The sequence below is a fragment of the Nicotiana sylvestris genome, chromosome 10 (assembly GCF_000393655.2).
Source record: "Nicotiana sylvestris chromosome 10, ASM39365v2, whole genome shotgun sequence".
Taxonomy (NCBI): Eukaryota; Viridiplantae; Streptophyta; class Magnoliopsida; order Solanales; family Solanaceae; genus Nicotiana; species Nicotiana sylvestris.
The window spans coordinates 156,773,651-156,797,120 of record NC_091066.1 but is presented as its reverse complement, the minus strand read 5'-3'; the positions used below and the strand labels follow the sequence as shown (position 1 = coordinate 156,797,120).

The 23,470-nt window shown below is 39.8% G+C and overlaps 1 protein-coding gene across 1 annotated transcript; it reads left to right on the top strand.

Annotated features, from left to right (window-relative positions):
• The first annotated feature begins 19,918 nt into the window (after window positions 1-19,918).
• Window positions 19,919-22,457, top strand: LOC104227697 (F-box/FBD/LRR-repeat protein At1g13570-like). Its single transcript, XM_070159823.1, has 5 exons — window positions 19,919-19,929; window positions 20,098-20,427; window positions 20,695-20,932; window positions 21,054-21,209; window positions 22,072-22,457. Exons 1-5 carry the CDS (start codon window positions 19,919-19,921, stop codon window positions 22,369-22,371), a joined length of 1,035 nt encoding a protein of 344 aa, XP_070015924.1. The 3' UTR covers window positions 22,372-22,457.
• The last annotated feature ends 1,013 nt before the right edge of the window (window positions 22,458-23,470 follow it).

The window sequence follows — 23,470 nt, the reverse complement described above, 5'->3', positions numbered from 1 at the left end:
ATGTTGTTATAGAGAGGTCTAACTGTACATTGTAATCGCTAATAATACACAAAAATGTGAGGCAATTTACACGCCAAAATGATTACATTTAGCCGAACATCATTTCTTAAAGAGTTTAGAGAATACAGGATGTCAGTGTTTTTAGCATAAGATTGATAAAAAGTCTGAAATTCTTCACTTTCTTGCATGTTTATGTATCTCTTCTCGTTCTCAAATAATTGTGTTCGTTGTTTCTTTCTTCAATGCTGTAATTGTATTTTTTTTTTTTTTTTTTGCTTATTCTACAACGTTGTATTTCTTAAATTTCATTTGTGAGATTATGTTGGGTAAGTTGTTGTTGTCTACAATGCAGTATTTGAATTCCTCATAATGATTCCATGTTTCATTAAAAGTATTTTATTTGTATCTCGTATTTCTTCATTCTAACAGTTTCCTTCTTCTGATAACTCCTTTGGGATCTTATTGTTTAAATTATAATTAGTTAATAAATGAACTTTTCCACTTGTATATTTGTCTCAAGCGATCTACCTCGTACAACTTAATATTCTATTTGTTTCATCTTCAATTTCTTTGCATTCTCAAGAGTTGACTCACATATGTGATATGATCAATCTCCTTTTGTATTCATGAGTTAGCTTCTTCATGTTGATATAATTATATCACAAGTAAATTTTAATCCTAGCTAGTTAATCAAATACTTGTATTACTTCAAATAAGTATGAGAAATATGTTGAAGTAATCAAAATGATTGAACACGTTCAATTCAATAAAAAGAAAATATTTCTTTCGTATTCATTTTTTTCCTTTAGTGGCGGATCCAGGATTTTAAAGTCGTGGTGCTTGCTGATAAAAATTTTGAAAGAAGAGGAAAATGATTTTAGTTATGGGTGCTCAATCAATATTTATCTAAATATTTTTGTAATTACCTATATAAATTTACTAAATCTTGTCAAAAATAATGGGTGCTTGAGCACCCAAAATCAGCATGTAGATCCGCCCCTGTTTTCCTTAATATCTTAAATCTAGATTCACTCAAATCTAGATTCTTGTAATTATGATTTAAGTGAAGAAAAAGTAAGCCTATTTATTTCGCGCTTTAAAACCAGTTGATTTTTTTTTTAGGGATAATAATAACTTCACCCCACTCAACGGCCTCGCCAGGTATGGTATGTGTCAATAATACCACCAAAAGCCTTTGTGACAGTATGTAAGTGAAGTCAATGTCCTTACAAAAATTTTCATTTTTTCGATCCTATACTTGTATTAGATTAATTCTTTATTTGCTCATGGTAAGTATGCACCCACGGCATTTCTTTATTTTTAAAATGCTTCTCATTTAAGATTACAACAACAACAATAATAATTCAGTATAATTTTACTAGTGGGGTCTGAGGAGGATAGTGTGTACGCAGACCTTACCCCTACCCTAGGGGTAGAGAAGCTGTTTCTGATAGATCATCGGCATTCCTCCCTCCAAGAACTTCACACCTTGCTCTTGGGGTGACTCGAATTCACAACCTCACTTGTTTAATCATGTCTCAGTTCTGATATAAGACTAGTGCATTTTAAATTCCTAAAATTTTGTTGAACCCTAAAAAATGACCTAAGGAAAAATAGTCATCGCCTCGCCATGACCATTACTCGTTATTTGGCATTTTAGGGCCATAAAATCGAAATTTTGCGTGATTCCCAGATTTTCGTGTGTTATACCCCACACTTCTGCACGGGCCCGGGCGATTGGACCCGAATCACATAAAATTTTGCCGGACCACAAAAAATGACCCTAATGAACAATAGTCACCACCTCGCGATGAATATTACTCATTTTTTTTGGTATGTAAGGGCCATAAAATTGAAATTCTGCCCAATTCCATTGTTGGGTTATGAGATGGAGCTGATATTTAGCTTAAAGTATATATATTTATACGTGTATCGCCTCATGTTTTACTCATGTTTCGTGGATTTCAGATGTAAAATATGTTGATTTATATTAATTCGAGGTATTTTTTGTGTAGGAATCATTGATCTCGTCCAAGTCACACCTCTTATTCGAGGATATAAAATGGTCGATGCAATAGTAATACTCAACAGAGTCGGGGTCGAATTTCACAGGGAGTTATGAGATTGAAATTTAGGAGTATATATTACGGTATATGAGCTTGAACTATCTTTGATTACACTTCCACAATTTTGATTGGTTCTATAGCTAAATCAAACTAAGATTGCAATTAAGTAACTGAAACTAAGAAATTGTGTTTTTGTTGTTGATTTCAAATATTGCAAAAGGACAAGGGCTGTGAGCATGACCTAGGTGTTCGCATAATGGGATAAAAACTTTCATGGTGTTTGTTGAATAGGGTGTATTATAGCTCACAACACTATGTTGCCCACTCAATACCTCTTGGTCAGAGAATGATTTTGCCCAATATGACTTTCTCAAGACCAAATGGGTATCTACCGAAACGGTTGATAAGAACTCAAGTCGAGTTGTTACTATCTCTAGATTGAGCCTTTTAATTGGGTTGATCAATTTCTCAATTGATCCAATTCTTTGTTAGCTAGGTTGACCTAGAGTAAGTCTCTCTTTTTCAAGAAGAGACTAAGTCAAAAAGGCATAAATCAATCTTTGCAACCATTGATCTCATAAATAAAGCATAAAACTAGCTAAATAACAAACACCCATTTATAAACAAGCATAAAATTAATGACTCATACGGTTTACACACTAGGGTTGGGTCATAACCCTAACTAAGAATCTAGCTACTCATAATGGGTAAAGAAGAAAACAAGGAAGAAAAGATGATAAAACTCATATTCAAAGATTAAAAGACAAAAATCTAATGTTTAATCACTAAAGTAAGCTAACGTTTCCTAAAGCAGTAACTGAAAACGGCTATAGAAGTTCATATATTCAAAACATGACCTAATTCCGTGAAAGTAGTCTATTTATACTAAACTAGAAATTTCGGACAAAATTGCCCTCTCGGTGGTTCTGCGGCCGCACAATTTCATGTGCGGTACGCATTTCTTCTTCAGTCTTGGCAGGAGCTGGGTCTGCGGCGCATAATTCTGGGATGCGTCCGCGTCTTGAGTGTTTTGCGTCCGCACATTTCCTGGCGCGGCCGCACAGGCCCTTTCTGTGGATCGCACAAATCTGAGTGCAGCAGCATGATTGACTTTTGCGGCCGCACAATAATTGTGCGGTCCATATTTCTTTTAGGTTTGAACTGTTGACTCTCTGAACTTGAACTCTAGCACAGCTTCTGCGACCGCACAATAATTATGCGGTCCGCATATTGCATTGAGTCTCTCATGGAATTCCTTCACATTCTGTGGTTGCACAATCACGACCCAATTTCCCCTCTATTGGGTTTTGTGATGGCACCTAGTCTTAGGGACTAGGTAAGCCTAACATTTACTGAATATTAACAATAATAAAGAAAGTCTAACAGGTTTGATATAGAAATCTTTATAGAATATACATTTTTCCAAAACCGGCGGTACAAGTCATAAGCTCTACAGAGTTTTACTACAACTTCTAAACACAACTGTATGAAAATAAGTACAACAGTGTGAATACAAAATAGGAAGGTGACTCCGAAGCCTACGAACGCAGCATCCCGGTTACCTTGAGTCTCCTCATCAAGAATCCGTACAGCTACTATCGAACAATACCTGGATCTGCACAAAATAATATGCAGAAGTGTAGTATGAGCACACCACAATAGTGTCCAGTAAGTATCAAGACTAACCTCGGTGGAGTAGTAACAAGGAACAGTCAAGACACCTACTGGTCTAATAAACAGAACATGACATTTATATAGAGACTATGCGATACGACTAACAATACAGTAATTGCAATAAGGAAAGAAAACATCAAGTACTTAGCGGAGCACCATAAGGAAAACACAGAAAGATAAACGAGGATACATCCCAAATCTGAAATCAGAAATACAGTAACGACAAGTCACGACTCAACAACTTCGATAGTTTTCACCTTAAGTCTTAACCAACAAGCATCAATCATATAGTCAAAATCTCAAGTAATAAAAATGTTTCGAAATATACTTCCTTCCAATAAATGTCCTTTTCAAAAGAGTTCTTTCAAAATAAATGCCTTTCGAATATAATATTTTCAAACAAATATTAATCGAATATAAGTCACCTTGTGACATTTCAAAATAGTTAATTAAAAATAACTACCTTCGAATATAATCTTTTCAAATAGATAACCCTCGAATATAAGTCACCTTGTGACACCTCATCTCATAATCATACAATACGGGTCTCAATACCTGGACCCTAACACTTGGAATCCTGTGCCCTCATCATACTGACATCTCACGTTCCCAAAAGAGTCATTCTCACATGGAAGGAAAATAACAAAGGTATGCATCTATACTCAGAAATCTCAAGGAGCCTCTTATCTGATAAGGGTGATTAGCCACTATGCTTGTGCAAGTGTCCTAACATAGTTCATACCAGCTAGTAAGTATAAGGAATAGAATGGGCAACACATATAATATTTACACAGGGATATGATAAATGAAAACAACATCTCGGAACACAGTGATTTTAACAGGGGATCTCCTAGGATATCGTCCCGTAGTCCCAAATGTAAATGTGAAGAGGATCTCGCGGGATATCGTCCCGTAGTTCAAATCGTAAATACGTAGGGGAATCTCCCGAAAAACCGATCCGTAGTCCTAAAGTAAATATCTAGTACAAAGAGATCTCCCAGGATATCGTCCCGTAGTCTCAATTATAAATGTGCAGGGAGATCTCCCAGAATACCGATCCGTAGTCCCAAAATAAACATGCAGGGGGATCTCCCAGAAATGCCATTCCATAGTCCCAAAGTAAATACACAGCACAACCAACAAAAACAACAGTTACAGCACAATAGAAAACTCATACATCACCACAATACGTATAACAACAACAATGACAATAGTACAAGGTAAGACAAGTAAATCAACTCAAGAACTGTAAATCACAAGGAAACGGTAGAACCAGTTCATAAAGATTAGCCACAGAAAAGAACGTTGGCATAAAGGGAATAATTCAACAAAGGGGAAACTAACATGTAGCAAATATCCCACAATATACAAGTCAATAACAAGAAAATCAACACGAGTCAAGTAGTCCCAAATAAAAGCAAGTCAACAAAGATATATGTTACCTAAACTCTTTTTTAGGTTGGACAATTTCGAGGATATTCGATAATTGTATTAAGGAAAGATGATCTTAACTTCACTTAAGACTAAACAACTTTGAGGAGGGATAATAATAATTCTCAAATAAGACAAGAAGCTATGAAAAGATAGCATGACAATAGGAGAGGCGAAATTCTTCAATTAAATCAACTAGGAGTCAATTAGGCAATACGAGTAAATCATGAAGCAATTAATTCCAATTAAGCATGTAGAGGTAAAACTAGTAAATAGGAAACTTAGTCATGTCAAGAACACATTCATACACAGTTAATATAAAGACCTAAGAACCCTAAAAAGGCTATTTTTCACAAATAAGTCCGAGCACGCACTCGTCACGTCGCGTACACGAACTACAATCAACATAGAAGACTCAAATAGTAAGGGGAAGTCCCCCACACAAGGTTAGGCAAGATACGTACCTCAAAGACGGCAGACCGGTACTCTATAATGCACTTCTCGGGTGAAAAGGCCTCCAGATGACTCAAATCCAACCAAAATAACTTCAAAGCACAAATAAAACACATAAGATGCTATTCCGGATCATAAAGTCTCAATCTTTAATAAAATTCAAAAATTGGTCCAAAAGTCGACCCTCGGGCCCGCACCTCGGAATCTGATAAATTTCACAAAATCTGAATACTCATTCCATGTGACGACCTAAGGGGTCATCACCGTAGTTCTTCCTTGTTCCGCGCTTTCGAGGCCTTGAAAACCTCGCTTTTAGTTGCCTCGATTGGCGTGCACAATTCGGGCGTGTAGACGGAAAGTTTTTATGTTAGAATATGTGAATTATGTGAAACATTTGATGAATTTTGGTATTAATATGCATAATGTTGACTTCGGTCAACATTTTGGGTAAACAGACCCGGGCCAGTGATTCGACGGTCCCGGAAGGTCCGTAGAAAAATATGGGAGTTGGGCGTGTGCTCGGAATCAAATTCTGAGGTCCCAAGCCCGAGAAATGAATTTTTGAAAGAAATTGTTTTTCTGAAATTTGATATGAAAATTTGAAATGAAAAGGAGTTAGAAAATATAGGTATCGGGCTCGTATTTTGGTTCCGACGCCCGGTACAAGTCTTAAATATGTGTTAAGCACTATCTGTAAAGTTTGGCTAAAAACGGACGTCATATGACGTGTTTCGGACTAAAAATGGAGAATTTGAGTTATGAAAGTTGAAGAAAGAAAATCATGTGTTTGAGGCTTGATCCTATGTATATGATGTTATTTTGGCGATTTGATCGCACGAGTAAGTCCGTAAGATGTTTTTAAGGTTGTGTGCATGTTTGGTTTGGAGCCCCGAGGGCTCGGGTGAGTTTTGAATGGGGCCCGGGAGGTCTTGGACTTAAGAAAATGCAGGTTCAGGTGTTCCAGACACCAGCGCGGCCGCGGTCATTTCCGTGCGGTCCGCGCTGAAGCCGCGCGGCCGCGTTGCCTTTCTCTGCAGTCCGCGTGGCTGAGTCTGAGGGCTAGGGTTTCATGTCAACCAGCGCGGCCGCGCACCAAAACAGTGTGGTCCGCGCTGGAAGGGTTCAGAGAAGCCCCTCTTTTCTCCCACTCGACGCGGCCGCAACATATTTTTGTGCGGTCCGCGCCAGGTCCTCAGAAAGGTATACAAGTTCGGAAAATCTTAGTCATTTTTCACTTTTCAAAAACCCAAAACCTAAGAGGCGATTTTCCAAACAACTTTTCTTCCCCAAAACGATTGGTAAGTGATTTCTAACTTAATTTCTTTATTCCTTAACATCTTTTAACATAATTTCAACTTCAAATCAAAGATTTTCATGGGAAAAATTGGGTGTTTTGGGTAGAACCTAGGTTTTCTACAAATTGAGAAGTTGGACCTCAATTTGGGGTCCGATTTAAAAACAAATCATATATTGGGATTCATGGGGGAATGGGTAATCGGGTTTTGGTCCGAACCTCGATTTTCGACCACGTGGGTCCGGGGGTATTTTTGACCTTTTTGGGAAAAACCTTGAAACAAATCTATTTTCATGCATTGGGGATGATTCATTTAGTAATTATTAATGTGATTAAGTAACTTATGACTAGATTCGAGCGGATTGGTGGTGGAATCAAGAGGTAAAGCTATACTAGAAGCGTGAGTTGAGTTTGGAGCATTCGAGGTAAGTGTTTGTTCTAACTTTGGCTTGAGGGAATAGGATTAGGATGATATTTGCTACTTGCTAATGTGGAGTACGGTGTATAGGCATGGTGACGGTTATCTATGCACCGGAGTCTAGCATGACCGTGAGTCTTGATTGCTTTTAATTCGAATAATGTGACACAAGCTCCTTGTTTATTTGATGAGTTTCATATAATGTGAACGGTTGAGGTAAAATTGTGATTGGTGTACTTTTAGAGCGTTAGCTTGAACATGAATGTGTTAGTTGAGGAAGAATGGATTTAAAAAAGGAGAATGTGTTGTGAATACTCCCTTGCCGGGATGTGTAGACTGATATATATACTCTCCCTTGTCGGGATATTTTGGGCTGTTAGTTGTACCCTTGCCGGGTTAAAGGTATTGAGTTGTTATTCTCCCCTGAAGGGGTCTACTATATGAAGTCAGATATTATGAACTATATTATGGGATCGTGTGGCACGCCGTCCACTTATATATGATATTATGGGATCGTGTGGCACGCCGTCCACTTATATATGATATTATGGGATCGTGTGGCACGCCGTCCGGATCGTGTGGCATGCCGTCCAATTATATATGATATTATGGGATCGTGTGGCACGTCTTCCACTTATATATGATATTATGGCATCATGTGGCACGCCGTCCACTTATATATGATATTATGGGATCGTGTGGCACATCGTCCACTTATATATGATATTATGGGATCGTGTGGCACGCCGTCCACTATATATATATATATATATATATATATATATATATATATATATATATATATAACCAGAGTTTCTTCTATAGATTTCCGATATTTCATTTTTATCTGTTGCTCCCCGATAGCATGTCCCCTCCCAGTTTTACTTTGTGTTATCTTGTTATTGTTTTCTTGCACTTGTTGTATATATGTCTGTACAAGTTAATTGTGGTAGGTACTGTCTAGACTCGTCACTACTTCGCCGGGGTTAGGTCAGACACTTACCAGCACATGGGGTCGGTTGTGCTGACGCTACACTCTGTGCATTTTTGTGCACAGATCAGGGAGCAGCTTACGGACCACAACAGTAGGATTTCTGGGAGCTATCTTCAGTCCAGGGACTCTCGAGGTAGCCTAGCTGGCGTTTGCAGGCCGTAGTCCCTTTCCATGTTTTTCGTTTGTTCATCTTGTATCAGACAAACATGATGTATTTCCTTGCAGACATTGTTTGTAGTATTCTGTAGTAGTCCGTGAGCTAGTGACACCAGACCTTGGGTAGTGATGTGTATTAAACTTCCGCACTTTTGATTTTCAGTTGCTTTAGAATTAAAGTCTTCCGCTTAAATTTTGTCTCGTTTATTATATTGTTTGAAAGAAAGCTGGAAAGGTGTTTTAAATATTTGCCTAGCTCCAATAGTAGGCGCCATCACGACACCCGATGGTGGGAAATTCGGGTCGTGACAAGTTGGTATCAGAGCACTAGGTTACTTAGGTCTCACAACTCACGGACAAGCTCAATAGAGTCTGAGGGATCGGTACGGAGACGTCTGTATTTATCCCGCAGAGGCTACTGAGTTAGGAAAACTTCACCTTGTTCATTCTTGTCGTGTGATTCTGTTTCTCAAGTATTGATTGTCTTTCCACTCTGTTCTTTCGCAGATGGCGAGGACACATGCTTCCTCTTCTACCGCGCAACAACCTGAGCCCCCAGCAACAGCCCCTATTAGGGGCAGAGGGCGAGGCCGAGGCCGGGGCAGAGCTCAGCCCCGAGCAGCATTTCCAGCGACGGAGCCTCAGGTCGATTTTGAGGAGGAGGTTCCGGCCCCAGCTGTTCCAGTGGGCCCAGCTCAGGTCCCAGAGGGTTTCATAGCCACTCCAGTGCTTCAAGACGCTTTGGTCCGACTGGTAGGCTTTATGGAGGGTTTGCTTCCCATAGCTCCAACCACATCTCAGGCTGGGGGAGGAGTTCAGACTCCCGATACTCGTACTCCAGAGCCGGTAGCTCCTCAGGCTCAGGTTCCAGCAGTTCAGCCAGCTGTGGCAGCCCAGCCAGGTATTGCGGCTCAGTCCAGTGATGGTGCTGCTATGTCCGCGGATGCTTTGTGGAGGCTTGATCGTTTCACCAAGCTCTTCACTACTACATATAGTGGCACTCCCTCAGAGGATGCTCAGGATTTCATATTCAGCTGTCAGGAGGTTCTACAGACTATGGGCATTGTAGAGACCAATGGGGTCGACTTCGCCACTTTTCGCCTGTCAGGATCCGCCAAGACTTGGTGGAGGGATTTCTGTTTAGCCAGGACAGCAGGGTCGCCATCATTGACCTGGGATCAGTTTTCAGAGTTATTTCTGGGGAAGTTTCTTCCAGTTACTCAGCGAGATGCTCTTCGCAGGCAGTTTGAGCGTCTCCAGTAGGGTCCTATGACGGTCACCCAGTATGAGACCCGGTTCATTGATCTTGCTCGTCATGCCATTGTGATACTCCCCACCGATAGAGAGAGGGTGCGGAGGTTTATTGATGGGTTGGCCCAGCCAATCCGTGTTCAGATGGCCATGAGTGCCGGTAGTGAGATTTCATTTCAGGAGGCGGCAGATGGTGCCCGCCGGATAGAGATGGCACTTGCTCAGGGAGGTGGTTATGGGTATGATAAGAGGCCCCGTCATTCTGGTAGATTCAGTGGTACCTCGTCTGGAGGTAGGGATTCTTATGGTAGAGGCCATCCTTCGAGGCCTTTTCAGTCACCTCTCCAGGCTTCTCATGGTACACTAGGTGGTCGTGGTTCTCAGCTGCAATATTCTGACCAGCAGCTCTTTAGTTCACCATCAGCACCTATCAGTGCACCACCACTTCGTTTTTCTTAGCAGCCGAGGGCTTGTTATACTTGCGGCGATGTGAGTCACATTGCCAGATATTGCCCTCGAGCTTCCAGCAGCTCGCAGTAGCAGGGTTCTCGCCCGATGATCCAGGCACAAGTTGCCCCCAGCCTGCCCAGCCAGCTAGAGGCGGGGGTAGAGGACATAGAGGTGGAGGTAGAGGTCTTAGAGGTGGAGCTCCGATCGCTAGAGGTAGGGGTCAACCAGCAATAGATCGTACCAGGGATATGATTCAGGGAGGTGGGGCCCAACCCTGTTGTTATGCTTTGCCAGCCAGGCCAGAGGTTGAGTCATCAGATGCTGTGATTACAGGTACTATTTTGGTCTGTGATAGGGATGCTTCTGTGCTATTTGATCCCGGATCTACGTATTCATATGTGTCGTCCTATTTTGCGCCCTATTTGGTTATGCCTAGTGACTCGTTGAGTATTCCTGTTTATGTGTCAACACCGGTGAGTGATTCTATTGTGGTCGACCAAGTTCATCGTTCTTGTATCGTAGTGTTTGGGAGTCTGGAGACCCGTGTTGATTTGTTGCTTTTGGACATGGTCGACTTCGATGTTATATTGGGGATGGATTAGTTATCCCCGTACCATGCTATCTTGGATTGCCATGCCAAGACCGTAACCTTAGCCTTACCGGATTTACCCCGTTTAGAGTGGAGGGGGACTTCTGGTCATTGTACCCGCAGTGTTATCTCGTATGTGAAAGCTCGGCGTATGGTCGAGAAGGGATGTTTGGCCTACTTGGCGTATGGTCGAGATTTTAGCGCGGAGGCCCCTTCTATTGATTCTGTGCCCGTTGTTCGGGAGTTTCCTGAGGTTTTCCCTTCATACTTGTCGGGTATGCCGCCCGACAGGGATATCAACTTTTGTATTGATTTGGCCCCGGGCACTCAGCCCATTTCTATCCCGCCATATCGTATGGCCCCGCCGGAGTTGAAAGAGTTAAAGGAACAGCTGCAAGATTTGCTTGAGAAAGGTTTCATTAGACCTAGTGTTTCGCCTTGGGGTGCGCCGGTGTTGTTTGTTAAGAAAAAGGATGGTTCGATGAGAATGTGCATCAATTACCGGCAATTGAACAAGGTTACAATTAAGAATAAGTATCCACTGCCGAGGATCGACGATTTATTCGAACAGCTTCAGGGTGCGAGGGTATTTTCAAAGATAGATTTGAGATCGGGCTACCACCAGCTGAGGATTAGGGCGTCTGATGTCCCTAAGACAGCATTTCGCACTCGGTATGGGCACTATGAGGTTTTGGTCATGTTATTTGGATTGACTAATGCCCCAGCAACGTTCATGGAGTTGATGAACCGAGTGTTCAGACCTTATTTGGACTTGTTCGCGATAGTCTTCATTGACGATATTCTTATATACTCCCGCAGGAGGAGCATGAGCAGCACCTCAGAGTGGTCCTTCAGACCCTAAAGGATAGTCAGTTGTATGCTAAGTTCTCAAAGTGCGAGTTTTGGTTGAGTTCGGTCGCTTTCCTAGGTCATGTCGTATCAGCGGCAAGTATTCAGGTAGACCCGAAGAAGATATAGGCAGTCAAGAACTGACCTCGACCCGCTTCAGCTACGGATATTCGGAGTTTCCTGGGGTTAGCAGGTTACTACCGTCGGTTCGTGGAGGGGTTTTCATCCATTGCAGCCCCTATGACCAGATTGAACCAGAAGGGTGCCCAGTTCAGGTGGTCGGACGAGTGTGAAGCGAGTTTCCAGAAGCTCAAGACGGCTCTGACTACGGCACTGGTATTGGTTCTGCCCACAGGTTCAGGGCCATATGCGGTCTATTGTGATGTGTCTCGTATTGGGCTTGGTGCAGTGTTGATGTAGGAAGGCAAAGTCATTGCCTATGCTTCGAGGCAGTTGAAGATCCACGAGAAGAATTATCCGGTTCATGATCTCGAGTTGGCAGCCATTGTTCATGCCTTGAAGATTTGGAGGCATTACTTATATGGCGTGACGTGTGAGGTTTACACTGATCACAAGAGTCTTCAGTATCTGTTCAAGTAGAAAGAGTTGAATTTGAGGCAGAGGAGGTGGTTAGAGTTGCTAAAGGATTATGATGTTACTATCTTATACCACCCGGGGAAGGCCAATGTGGTGGCCGATGCATTGAGCAGGAAGTCCGCCAGCATGGGTAGTCTTGCTTATATTCCAGTCAGCCAGAGATCGCTTGCTTTGGATGTTCAGGCCTTGGCCAATCGTCTTGTGAGGTTGGATATTTCTGAGCCTAGCAGAGTGTTAGCTTGCACGGTTGCTCGTTCCTCACTATTAGAGCGTATCCGTGAGCGGCAGTTTAAGGATCCCCATTTGTCTATCTTGAGAGACACGGTGCAGCGTGGAGGTGCCAAGAAAGTAACCTTAGATGATGATGGTGTATTGAGATTGCAGGGGCGAGTTTGTGTGCCCAATGTTGATGGGATTCGAGAGTTGATCTTAGCGGAGGCCCACAGTTCTCGGTATTCTATTCACCCGGGCGCCGCGAAGATGTATCAGGATCTGAGGCAGCACTATTGGTGGCGTAAGATGAAGAAAGACATAGTTGCGCACGTGGCTCGGTGTTTGAATTGTCAGCAGGTTAAGTACGAGAATCAAAGACCCGGTGGTCTATTTCAAAGGATTGCACTTCCCGAGTGGAAGTGGAAGAGGATTACGATGGTTTTCGTTACTGGACTTCCGATGACTCGGAAAAAGTTTGATGCAGTTTGGGTCATTGTTGATAGGCTGACCAAGTCAGCGCATTTTGTTCCTGTTGCAGCCACCTATTCGTCCGAAAGGTTAGCCGAGATTTATATCAGGGAGATTGTTCGCCTTCATGGGGTGCCGCTATCTATCATTTCGGATCGGGGTACGCAGTTTACCTCGCATTTCTGGAGAGCGGTTCAGCGAGAGTTGGGCACCCAGGTTGAGTTGAGTACAGCATTTCATCCCCAGACGGACGGTCAGTCCGAGAGGACTATTCAGATTCTTGAGGACATGCTCCGAGCCTGTGTCATTGATTTTGGAGGCTCGTGGGACCAGTTTTTGCCTTTAGCAGAGTTCGCCTACAACAACAGCTACCAGTCCAGCATTCAGATGGCTCTGTATGAGGCGTTGTATGGTAGGCGACGTCGGTCTCCAGTTGGATGGTTTGAGCCAGGAGAGGCTCGATTATTGGGTACAAATCTGGTTCAGGAAGCCTTGGACAAGGTCAGGATTATTCAGGATAGACTTCGTACAGCTCAGTCCAGACAGAAGAGTTATGCAGACCGCAAGGTCAGAGATGTTGCTTTCATGGTTGGTGAGCGGGTATTGCTCCGTGTATCGCCTATGAAGGGCGTGATGAGATTTGGGAAGAAGGGCAAGCTCAGCCCTAGGTTCATCGGTCCATTTGAGATTCTTGATCGTGTGGGAGAGGTGGCTTATAGACTTTCCTTGCCATCTAGCTTGTCAGTTGTGTATCTCGTGTTTCATGTATCTATGCTCCGGAAGTGTCGTGGAGATCCATCGCACGTGTTAGATTTCAGCACTGTCCAATTGGACAAGGATCTGTCATATAAGGAGGAGTCGGTGGCTATTCTAGACCGGCAGGTTCGACAGTTGAGGTCGAAGAGTTTTCCTTCGGTGCGTGTTCAGTGGAGAGGTCAGCCTCCTGAGGCATCGACCTGGGAGTCCGAGTCCGATATGCGGAGCCGTTATCCTCATTTATTTCTCGACTCAGCTACTTATTTCTTTTGTCCATTCGAGGACGAACGGTTGTTTTAGAGGTGGAGAATGTGACGACCCAAGGGGTCATCACCGTAGTTCTTCCTTGTTCCGCACTTTCGAGGCCTTGAAAACCTTGCTTTTAGTTGCCTCGATTGGTGTGCGCAGTTCGGGCGCGTAGCTGGAAAGTTTTTATGTTAGAATATGTGAATTATGTGAAACATTTGATGAATTTTGGTATTAATATGCATAATGTTGACTTCGGTCAACATTTTGGGTAAACGGACCCGGACCTGTGATTCGACGGTCCTGGAGGGTCCGTAGAAAAATATGGGACTTGGGCGTGTGCCCGGAATCAAATTTTGAGGTCCCAAGCTCGAGAAATGAATTTTTGAAAGATATTGTTTTTCTAAAATTTGATATGAAAATTTGAAATGAAAAGGAGATAGAAAATATAGGTATCGGGCTCGTATTTTGGTTCCGACACCCGGTACAAGTCTTAAATATGTGTTAAGCACTATCGGTAAAGTTTGGCTAAAAACGGACATCATATGACGTGTTTCGGACTTAAAATGGAGAATTTGAGTTATGAAAGTTGAAGAAAGAAAAATCATGTGTTTGAGGCTTGATCCTATGTATATGATGTTATTTTGGCGATTTGATCGCACGAGTAAGTCCGTAAGATGTTTTTAAGGTTGTGTGCATGTTTGGTTTGGAGCCCCGAGGGCTCGGGTGAGTTTTGAATGGGGCCCGGGAGGTCTTGGACTTAAGAAAATGCAGGTTCAGGTGTTGTAGACACCAGCGCGGCCGCGGTCATTTCCGCACGGTCCGCGCTGGAGCGGCGGGGCCGCGATGCCTTTCTATGCGGTCCGCGTGGCTGAGTCTGAGGGCTAGGGTTTCAGGTCAACCAGTGCGGCCGCGCACCAAAACAGTGCGGTCCGCGCTGGAAGGGTTCAGAGAAGCCCCACTTTTCTCCCACTCGGCGCGGCCGCAACACATTTTTGTGCGGTCCGCGCCAGGTCCTCAAAAAGGTATACAAGTTCGGAAAATCTCAGTCATTTTTCACTTTTCAAAAACCCAAAACCTAAGAGGCGATTTTCCAAACAACTTTTCTTCCCCAAAACGATTGGTAAGTGATTTCTAACTTAATTTCTTTATTCCTTAACATCTTTTAACATAATTTCAACTTCAAATCAAAGATTTTCATGGGGAAAATTGGGTGTTTTGGGTAGAACCTAGGTTTTCTACAAATTGAGAAGTTGGACCTCAATTTGGGGTCCGATTTAAAAACAAATCATATATTGGGATTCATGGGGGAATGGGTAACCGGGTTTTGGTCCGAACCTCGAGTTTCGACCATGTGGGTCCGGGGGTATTTTTGACCTTTTTGGGAAAAATCTTGAAACAAATCTATTTTTCATGCATTGGGGATGATTCATTTAGTAATTATTAATGTGATTAAGTAACTTATGACTAGATTCGAGCGGATTGGTGGTGGAATCAAGAGGTAAAGCTATACTAGAAGCGTGAGTTGAGTTTGGAGCATTCGAGGTAAGTGTTTGTTCTAACTTTGGCTTGAGGGAATAGGATTAGGATGATATTTGCTACTTGCTAATGTGGAGTACGGTGTATAGGCATGGTGACGGTTATCTATGCACCGGAGTCTAGCATGACCGTGAGTCTTGATTGCTTTTAATTCGAATAATGTGACACAAGCTCCTTGTTTATTTGATAAGTTTCATATAATGTGAACGGTTGAGGTAAAATTGTGATTGGTGTACTTTTGGAGCATTAGCTTGAACATGAATGTGTTAGTTGAGGAAGAATGAATTTAAAAAGGAGAATGTGTTGTGAATACTCCCTTGCCGGGATGTGTATATTGATATATATACTCTATCTTGTCGGGATATTTTGGGCTGTTAGCTGTACCCTTGCCGGGTTAAAGGTATTGAGTTGTTATTCTCCCCTGAAGGGGTCTACTATAGGAAGTCAGATATTATGAACTATATTATGGGATCGTGTGGCACGCCGTCCACTTATATATGATATTATGGGATCGTGTGGCACGCCGTCCACTTATATATGATATTATGGAATCGTGTGGCACGCCGTCCACTTATATATGACATTATGGGATCGTGTGGCACGCCGTCCACGTATATATGCATTATGGGATCGTGTGGCATGCCGTCCACTTATATATGACATTACGGGATCGTGTGGCACGCCGTCCACTATATATATATATATATATATATCATGGAAACCAGAGTTTCTTCTTTTTATTTTCGATATTTCATTTTTATCTGTTGCTCCCCGATAGCATGTCCCCTCCCAGTTTTACTTTGTGTTATCTTGTTACTGTTTTCTTGCACTTGTTGTATATATATCTGTACAAGTTAATTGTGGTAGGTACTGTCTAGCCTCGTCACTACTTCGCCGGGGTTAGGTCAGGCACTTACCAGCACATGGGGTCGGTTGTGATGACGCTACACTCTGTGCATTTTTGTGCATAGATCAGGGAGCAGCTTACGGACCACAGCAGTAGGATTTCTGGGAGCTATCTTCAGTCCAGGGACTCTCGAGGTAGCCTAGCTGGCATTCGCAGGCCGTAGTCCCTTTCCATGTTTTTCGTTTGTTCATCTTGTATCAGACAAACATGATATATTTCCTTTCAGACATTGTTTGTAGTATTCTGTAGTAGTCCGTGAGCTAGTGACACCAGACCTTGGGTAGTGATGTGTATTCAACTTCCGCACTTTTGGTTTTCAGTTGCTTTAGAATTAAAGTCTTCCGCTTAAATTTTGTCTCGTTTATTATATTGTTTGAAAGAAAGCTGGAAAGGTGTTTTAAATATTTGGCTTGCCTAGCTCCGATAGTATGCGCCATCACGACACCTGATGGTGGGAAATCTGGGTCGTGACATTCCAATATGAGTTCAACCATACAAAAATTATCAAGTTCTGATACCGTTTAGTCCCTCAAATCACGATTTTTTCATTTTAGAATTTTTTCTTTAAAAACCAACTTCTTCCCCAACCCAAAACACAATTTAAATGATAAAAATGAAGACACAATCATGGAATAAGTTAGATTCTAAGTGAAGAACACTTACCCAATCGATTTGCTTGAAAACCCCCAAAAGAAGCTCCCAAATGTGAAGTTTAAAACTCAATATATGAAGGAAATCGCCAAACCCTCGACTTATTTGATTCTGCCTGAACTTCCGCACCTGTAACCAACTTAACCGCATTTGTGCCTGACCAATCGCACCTGCGCTCCACTCCACTTCGACGCCCAGGGATTCGCTCATGCGGCTCTGCGCGTGCGTTCCAATTCTCCGCATCTGCGGAGACTGCCCAAACCAACTCCTCTCGCACCTGCGTTTCCTCCTTCGCACCTGCGACCATCGTACCTGCTCCCAGGGTCCGCAGGTGCGATTAAACCAGAACTCAGCCTCCCCAAAACCATGGAAAAATCATCCGCGACTCGTCCGAAACACACCCGGGGCACTCTAGACCCCGTCCAAGCATACCAACAAGTCATATAACCTAACACGGACTTCCTCGAGGTCTCAAATCACATCAAACAATACCGAAACAACGAATCAAACCCTGAATCGAACATAGGAACTTTCAAATCTTCTATCTTCAAAAACTTGTGCCGAAACCAATTAAATCAATCTAGAATGACGCCAAATTTTGTAGAAATGTCCAAAATGACATAACAGAGATATTCCAACTTTCGAAATCACATTCCAACCCCTATATCACAAAAGTCAACTATGGGTCAAACTTCTCTATTTTTAAAACTTCAACTTTTCCAACTTTCGTCGAAATACCTCAAATTACTCAACGGACCTCCGAATCTGAATCTGGAAGTGCGCCTAAGTCCAAAATTACCATACGAAGCTGTTGAGATCATTCAAAACTCATTCCGAGACCATTTACATAAAAGTCAAATTCCGCTCAAATTCTCACCGCTTAAGCTAGATTTCTTTCTTTCGATTTGACTCTGAATCATCCGTTAACTGAATTCAACCATGCATGCAAGTCGATACACATAATATGAAGTTGTTCAAGACCTTACACCACTAAACGGAGATTAAATTCTCAAAACGATCGGCCGGGTCATTACATTTATTAAAGGATCGTTTAATTATTGCATCTTATTACATTATTGATGTTGTATTTCATACCTATTAAATATTCGTGTACATTATATATGCATATTGCCCACTAGTAAGCGTCGACGTCGACCCCTCATTACTACTTCTTCGAGGTTAGACTAGATACTTACTGGGTACACATTGTTTACGTACCAACACTACACTGCAACACATATTGTGCAGGTTCTGAGGCAGGTGCATTTGGAGTCCGTCCGGGCGCGCATCCGCATTACCCGGAGGCTTAGCGGTGAGCTGCTTCGCATGCTCTGTTCTACAGCATCTGGAGCCTTCTCTTGTTTTGTTTTATCATTTCAGTCTATTCTGTTTCAAATGGTAGTTCTTAGCAAGTTTTGTATATTCTACTAGATACTCGTGCACTTATAACACCGGATTTTTTGGAATTCTAGTAGACACTCATGAGTATTAATTATCTAATTCACTATCTTACTTTCCCGTTTAGTTTATGTTTTACACTACTACGCTCACTTACTATTTGTTTTCGTATTAAATTTTAAAAAAATTAAAGACTTTAAAAATATTAAAATGAGCAATTAAATGGGTAGTTCACCATTGGCTTTTCTAGCGGCGACGTTGAGCGCCTATAGTGAAAATTGGGTTGTGACATGTGGGATACTAATATTAGTTTATAATAATGATAAATCCTAAATATAACTAATTCTATACTGTAACACGAAATCCAAAATGACATATGCCTTATCATTTTAATGTGTATACATTGGGTAATTTCAAACTGATTAAAATTATGAGAAAAGATAGTTCCAGTTACGTTGCAGAATGTAGTTTCCTAAGGTTTCATTGGGAATATTTTTATATTATTTAAACTAAGTGAGAAGGCAAAAATGGATATGCATCTATCAATAATGTTAATCTTAACAAGTTTGGTAAATAAATATAAGGAAAAAGAATCAGAAATTATTAAATTGCAACTAACAAATTTAAGAATCAGAAATAATTAAATTTCAACTAACCAATTTAAGTGAGAAGGTCAATGTATAAAAAAGATTCTTATTAAGTTGAATAGATGTCCAAAATGAACAAAGCCAAATCTCAGACTCACTCTATATTCAGGAAATATGAGTTTTATTACATAGAAATGTGTCTAATATAGAAAAAATGTTATCTACGTATCAGAATGAGGTAATCTGAAATAAAATTATTTCCAAAAAATGAATAGAAAACAATTCAAAAGTCAATATATTTTTCTAGTGGGACCCACGTACTATTACATTTGTGTTGTGACAAGAAATCAATGTCTGAAGTCGCTACTATATATTAGGCCTAAATAAATGTGATTTTACTATCTCTAAAATATACAAAACGAGTGAGGGAGTTACCTTCAAATGATGCAATCAAATCTGAGGTAAGAGCTTTATTAAATTTTTATGATGTATACGTTACGATTTTTCTATACAATCTTAACGGGGTAACTTTTTTTCATTGATTTTATTTTGATTTATTTATTTTGTTTTTAGGGAAATGGTTTTCTATGTTCTTTTTCTCTGTCCAATTGTTGTATAGGAATTCTACTGGTTATTGTATAAAGTCTTGTGCGTAAATAATTAATCTCTCAGTGGTTACTAATTAAAATGGTAAAAATTAAAATTATGTGACTCAAATAAATTTATAATTGACAAATAATCATTGTTTATATTTCATCAGATCTAGCAAGCTGTGGATATAAAATTTTTAAAGATAAACAAAACATAGAATTCCTTAATAATTCTTTTGAATAACTTAATTCACGATCCATTTCTTTCATATCTACATTAGAGATGTACCGTTTCTGTGTGGATTTCCTTTATGTAGATGTAAAATCCTTTTGTTTTAGAAATGGATTATAGGTAGGTTGTCATATAAATAATTTGTGTACATGGGAAAAATTGTGATATCTTATTATCTCGTATCTTTTTTTATGAATAAAATCGATCTAGGATTACGGAAGATTTTAAAAAACCTTTAATTGATTTTTTTCTTAATGTGGATTAATGTTTGACTTCTATTATGTACAGAATGATGAACAAGATCAAGCGTGATGAGATAGACAGGATCTCCAATTTGCCCAAAGAAATTATCCATCAAATATTTAAAGACATGTCATTTCGAGAAGTGATAAGAACATGTGTCTTGTCAAAAAAATGGAGAAAATTTTGGATTGCTCATCCAAACCTAATTCTAGACAGACAATTTTTTCAAGAGACAATTGGTAATAGGAGAATGATTGAATATAACTATTTTGGTGATATAGTTGACAAGTTTCTCTTGCAGCATATTGGATCCATTGACAAATTTACCCTTGATATGTCAATTATCTCTTTCGATAATAGGGACCTTGACCATTGGTTGCTAAATGTAACCATAAAAAATGTCAAGGAAGTGATCTTAGATAATTACGACAATAATCCTTGTACCTTACCCTTTTGCATATTTAATTGCTCAACTCTCACATATTTATATATCACAAATTGCATAGTAAAACCACCTTATCCCACCATATTATTTCCAAATCTCCTTGAACTAAATTTGAAATCCATCAAATTTAGTCAAGACATAGCAAATCATTTCTTTAATATCCCATTACTTTCCACCTTAACATTCACTTCCTGCAGTGGTATTCATTTCCTCAACATTTTTGCTCCAAAGGTTGAATTCTTGACTATTTATAAGAGTCATAAAATTTGTGCAAATTTTCTCGAAAACTTCACAAATGTTAAGGTGTTGTGCATTGTTATATTCATTGGTGAAGAATCAGAAAATTATGAACAAGAGAGGTTCATTACATGGTCAAGACTTCTTTTTCTATGCTCTAATTTGAGAGGGCTTGCCTTGAGTAATTCTTGCATTGGGGTGAGTATTTGATTAAGACATTTGTCATTGTTAATTATTAATTAAGTTTTTAATGAATGTTTAAGCTCATATTTACTTAACTATTAATTTAACTTTTGCTTTTTGTTTTTCTTTTACAAAGCTTTTGGGTGCAGAAAATATTCCAAAAAGGTTTCCATTCAAAGCCTATCATTTGGAGGATGTAAATTTGCGTGTGGAATTTGGTGATATTGATCAAGTATCTGGTGTTTTTTCCTTGATTCGAAGTTCTCCCAACTTGCGCTCACTAGAGATAGATGTAATGTTATCTCATCTTCAATTGTTTTAAATTCATGAATTTAAGTAATATATTTATCGTTAGTGTAAGGCTGTGTATAACATATCCTTAGGGTCCGGCTCTTCCCCGAACCCTGCATATAGCAGGAGCTTAGTGCATTGGGCTGCCCTTAGTTTAGTAGTATATACTGTTAATTAATCTAAGGCTGCGTACATTAGACCCTTGTGGTTCGGCCTTTCTCCACGCATAGCAGGAGCTTAGTGCACCGGGCTGCCTTTAGTTTAGTAGTATATACCATTAGTTAGTGTAAGGTTGTGTATAATAGACCCTTGTGATCCGGCCTTTCCCCGAATCCCGCGCATAGCGGGAGTTTAGTTTTCCCTGATGCCCTTAGTTTAGTAGTATATACCGTTAGTAAAAATGTTTACACTATCATATCACCTTCACATGTTGCACATGTTGTAATAGGTAAGTTGTCTTACTTTTAATATAAGAAGTTTCACTTTTTAATGAGGATTAACGGTAGATATCTTTTGGTGACCAAATAGTGTAAAATATTCTTTGCATTGTCTTTGTATATTAGTTAAGCTCCTTACACTTTTAGAGCTTAACTAATATACAATGACAATGTAAAAAAATTTATACACTATCAGGTCATCGAAATTAAAAAATATATGCCGGTAATCATACTTAAGAAATGGTATTGTAATATTTTTTAACATAAGGCAGGTTTACATACTACAACATATAAACATGATCTAATAGTGTAAAAATCAAAATTTTACACTATGAATGTATATAAGTTAAACTCAAAATTTCATTCTTAGTGGTATGCATAATGCATTACTAATATTATTTGTTTGCATCATATGAAAATCAATAGGTTTTTAGTAGTGGGAGCAGCATAGAAGTTACTGATTATCTGGCAGATCCAGACTGTGTTGACCAACAATTTGAGAGGCTTGAATATGTGGAAGTAACAGAATTTCAAGGCACAACATCTGAGCTCATTTTCTTAAAGCTAATCCTAGCAAATTCCCCTTCACTTTCAAAGATGATCGTTGGATCCTATGATGAACTTGATGTAGGTAAAGTACGACGTGTTTATGAACTACTGAGGCTGTCCCCAAACGCATCACCAAGAGTAGAAATCGTCGTAATACCTTACGATCGAGATTTGTAACTTGCAGAGGCGAATTTAGAATTTATACTTAATAAGTTCAACTGCATGCACTTTAATTTCCTTTATGGGGTTTTGTTTTAGGTTAATGTGGAGACTGTGGATGTAGTATTATTTCTTTGTTTTTGTTTTTTTCAGTTGAAGACTTTTGTTATTTTGCAGTGATTTGAGATTCTTTCACATCAAGGCACAATATTATTGAAGTTCATTAATGAAAGTACCGATGTTTTATTTATTAAAGAAAGAAAAACTATGAAGTCTTGCATTCAATATTTTTGAAAGTATTCAATTAATATGTCAATTCTCTCTTGTTATGTCACGATACATGATATATACTTACATAAGCTAACTTTTTATACCCTAGATCCACTCAAGTAACACATAAACGTGAATAAAGGAGTTGTAAGGATGTAACACGCTACACAAATTCCACATTAGACAATAAAATCGAAAAAGATACTAGACATATAAGGAAGATATCATAAACAGTCGATAGACACATTAACTGTTCTTGTAACCATATAGTTAGACACCTCTTCTTGATAAAAGTGTTTATAAACCCCACGCCAATATGACGAAAAACGACGTACTAATTTTCACTCAACTTAGAGTATGAAACTCCTTAAATTTCTTTCTTTCCAAATTTAACATCAAGGGACCCACATTTTCAACCTCCTCTCCATCCTTCTTATAATTGTTTGGTAACAACTTTTACTATATGTTTATATATTTCATCTTTTATTTTTAACATATATCTTTATCTTAAATCTGGTCTCTAGGCATGTACATTACACATTTATCATATGTTAACTATTTATAAAATTAAATTTCTCAAGATAATAAATTAGAAAAAAAAAGACTTCTTTCGGCTTATATGGAACGTAGCTCATACACCATTAAATTTAATAAAACTCTACCTCTGATTTACTTGCATCGTTTATAGGTGATGTAAACTAGGAGTTCACCAACTGTATAGAGACCTGGTTCTCTATCAGTTTTCACATAACACAAAAGTAAGTAAATAACACAACAATATTTACGTAAAAAACTTTCAGTTCACGGGATTAAAAATCACAACCTACATTGGGAGGATTTCAACTTC

Coding starts and splice junctions, on each gene's coding strand:
- LOC104227697 (XM_070159823.1), top strand. Junction 20,428..20,694: donor AATAGGGACCTTGACCATTG/GTTGCTAAATGT, acceptor CACTTCCTGCAG/TGGTATTCATTTCCTCAACA. Junction 20,933..21,053: donor TGAGTAATTCTTGCATTGGG/GTGAGTATTTGA, acceptor TCTTTTACAAAG/CTTTTGGGTGCAGAAAATAT.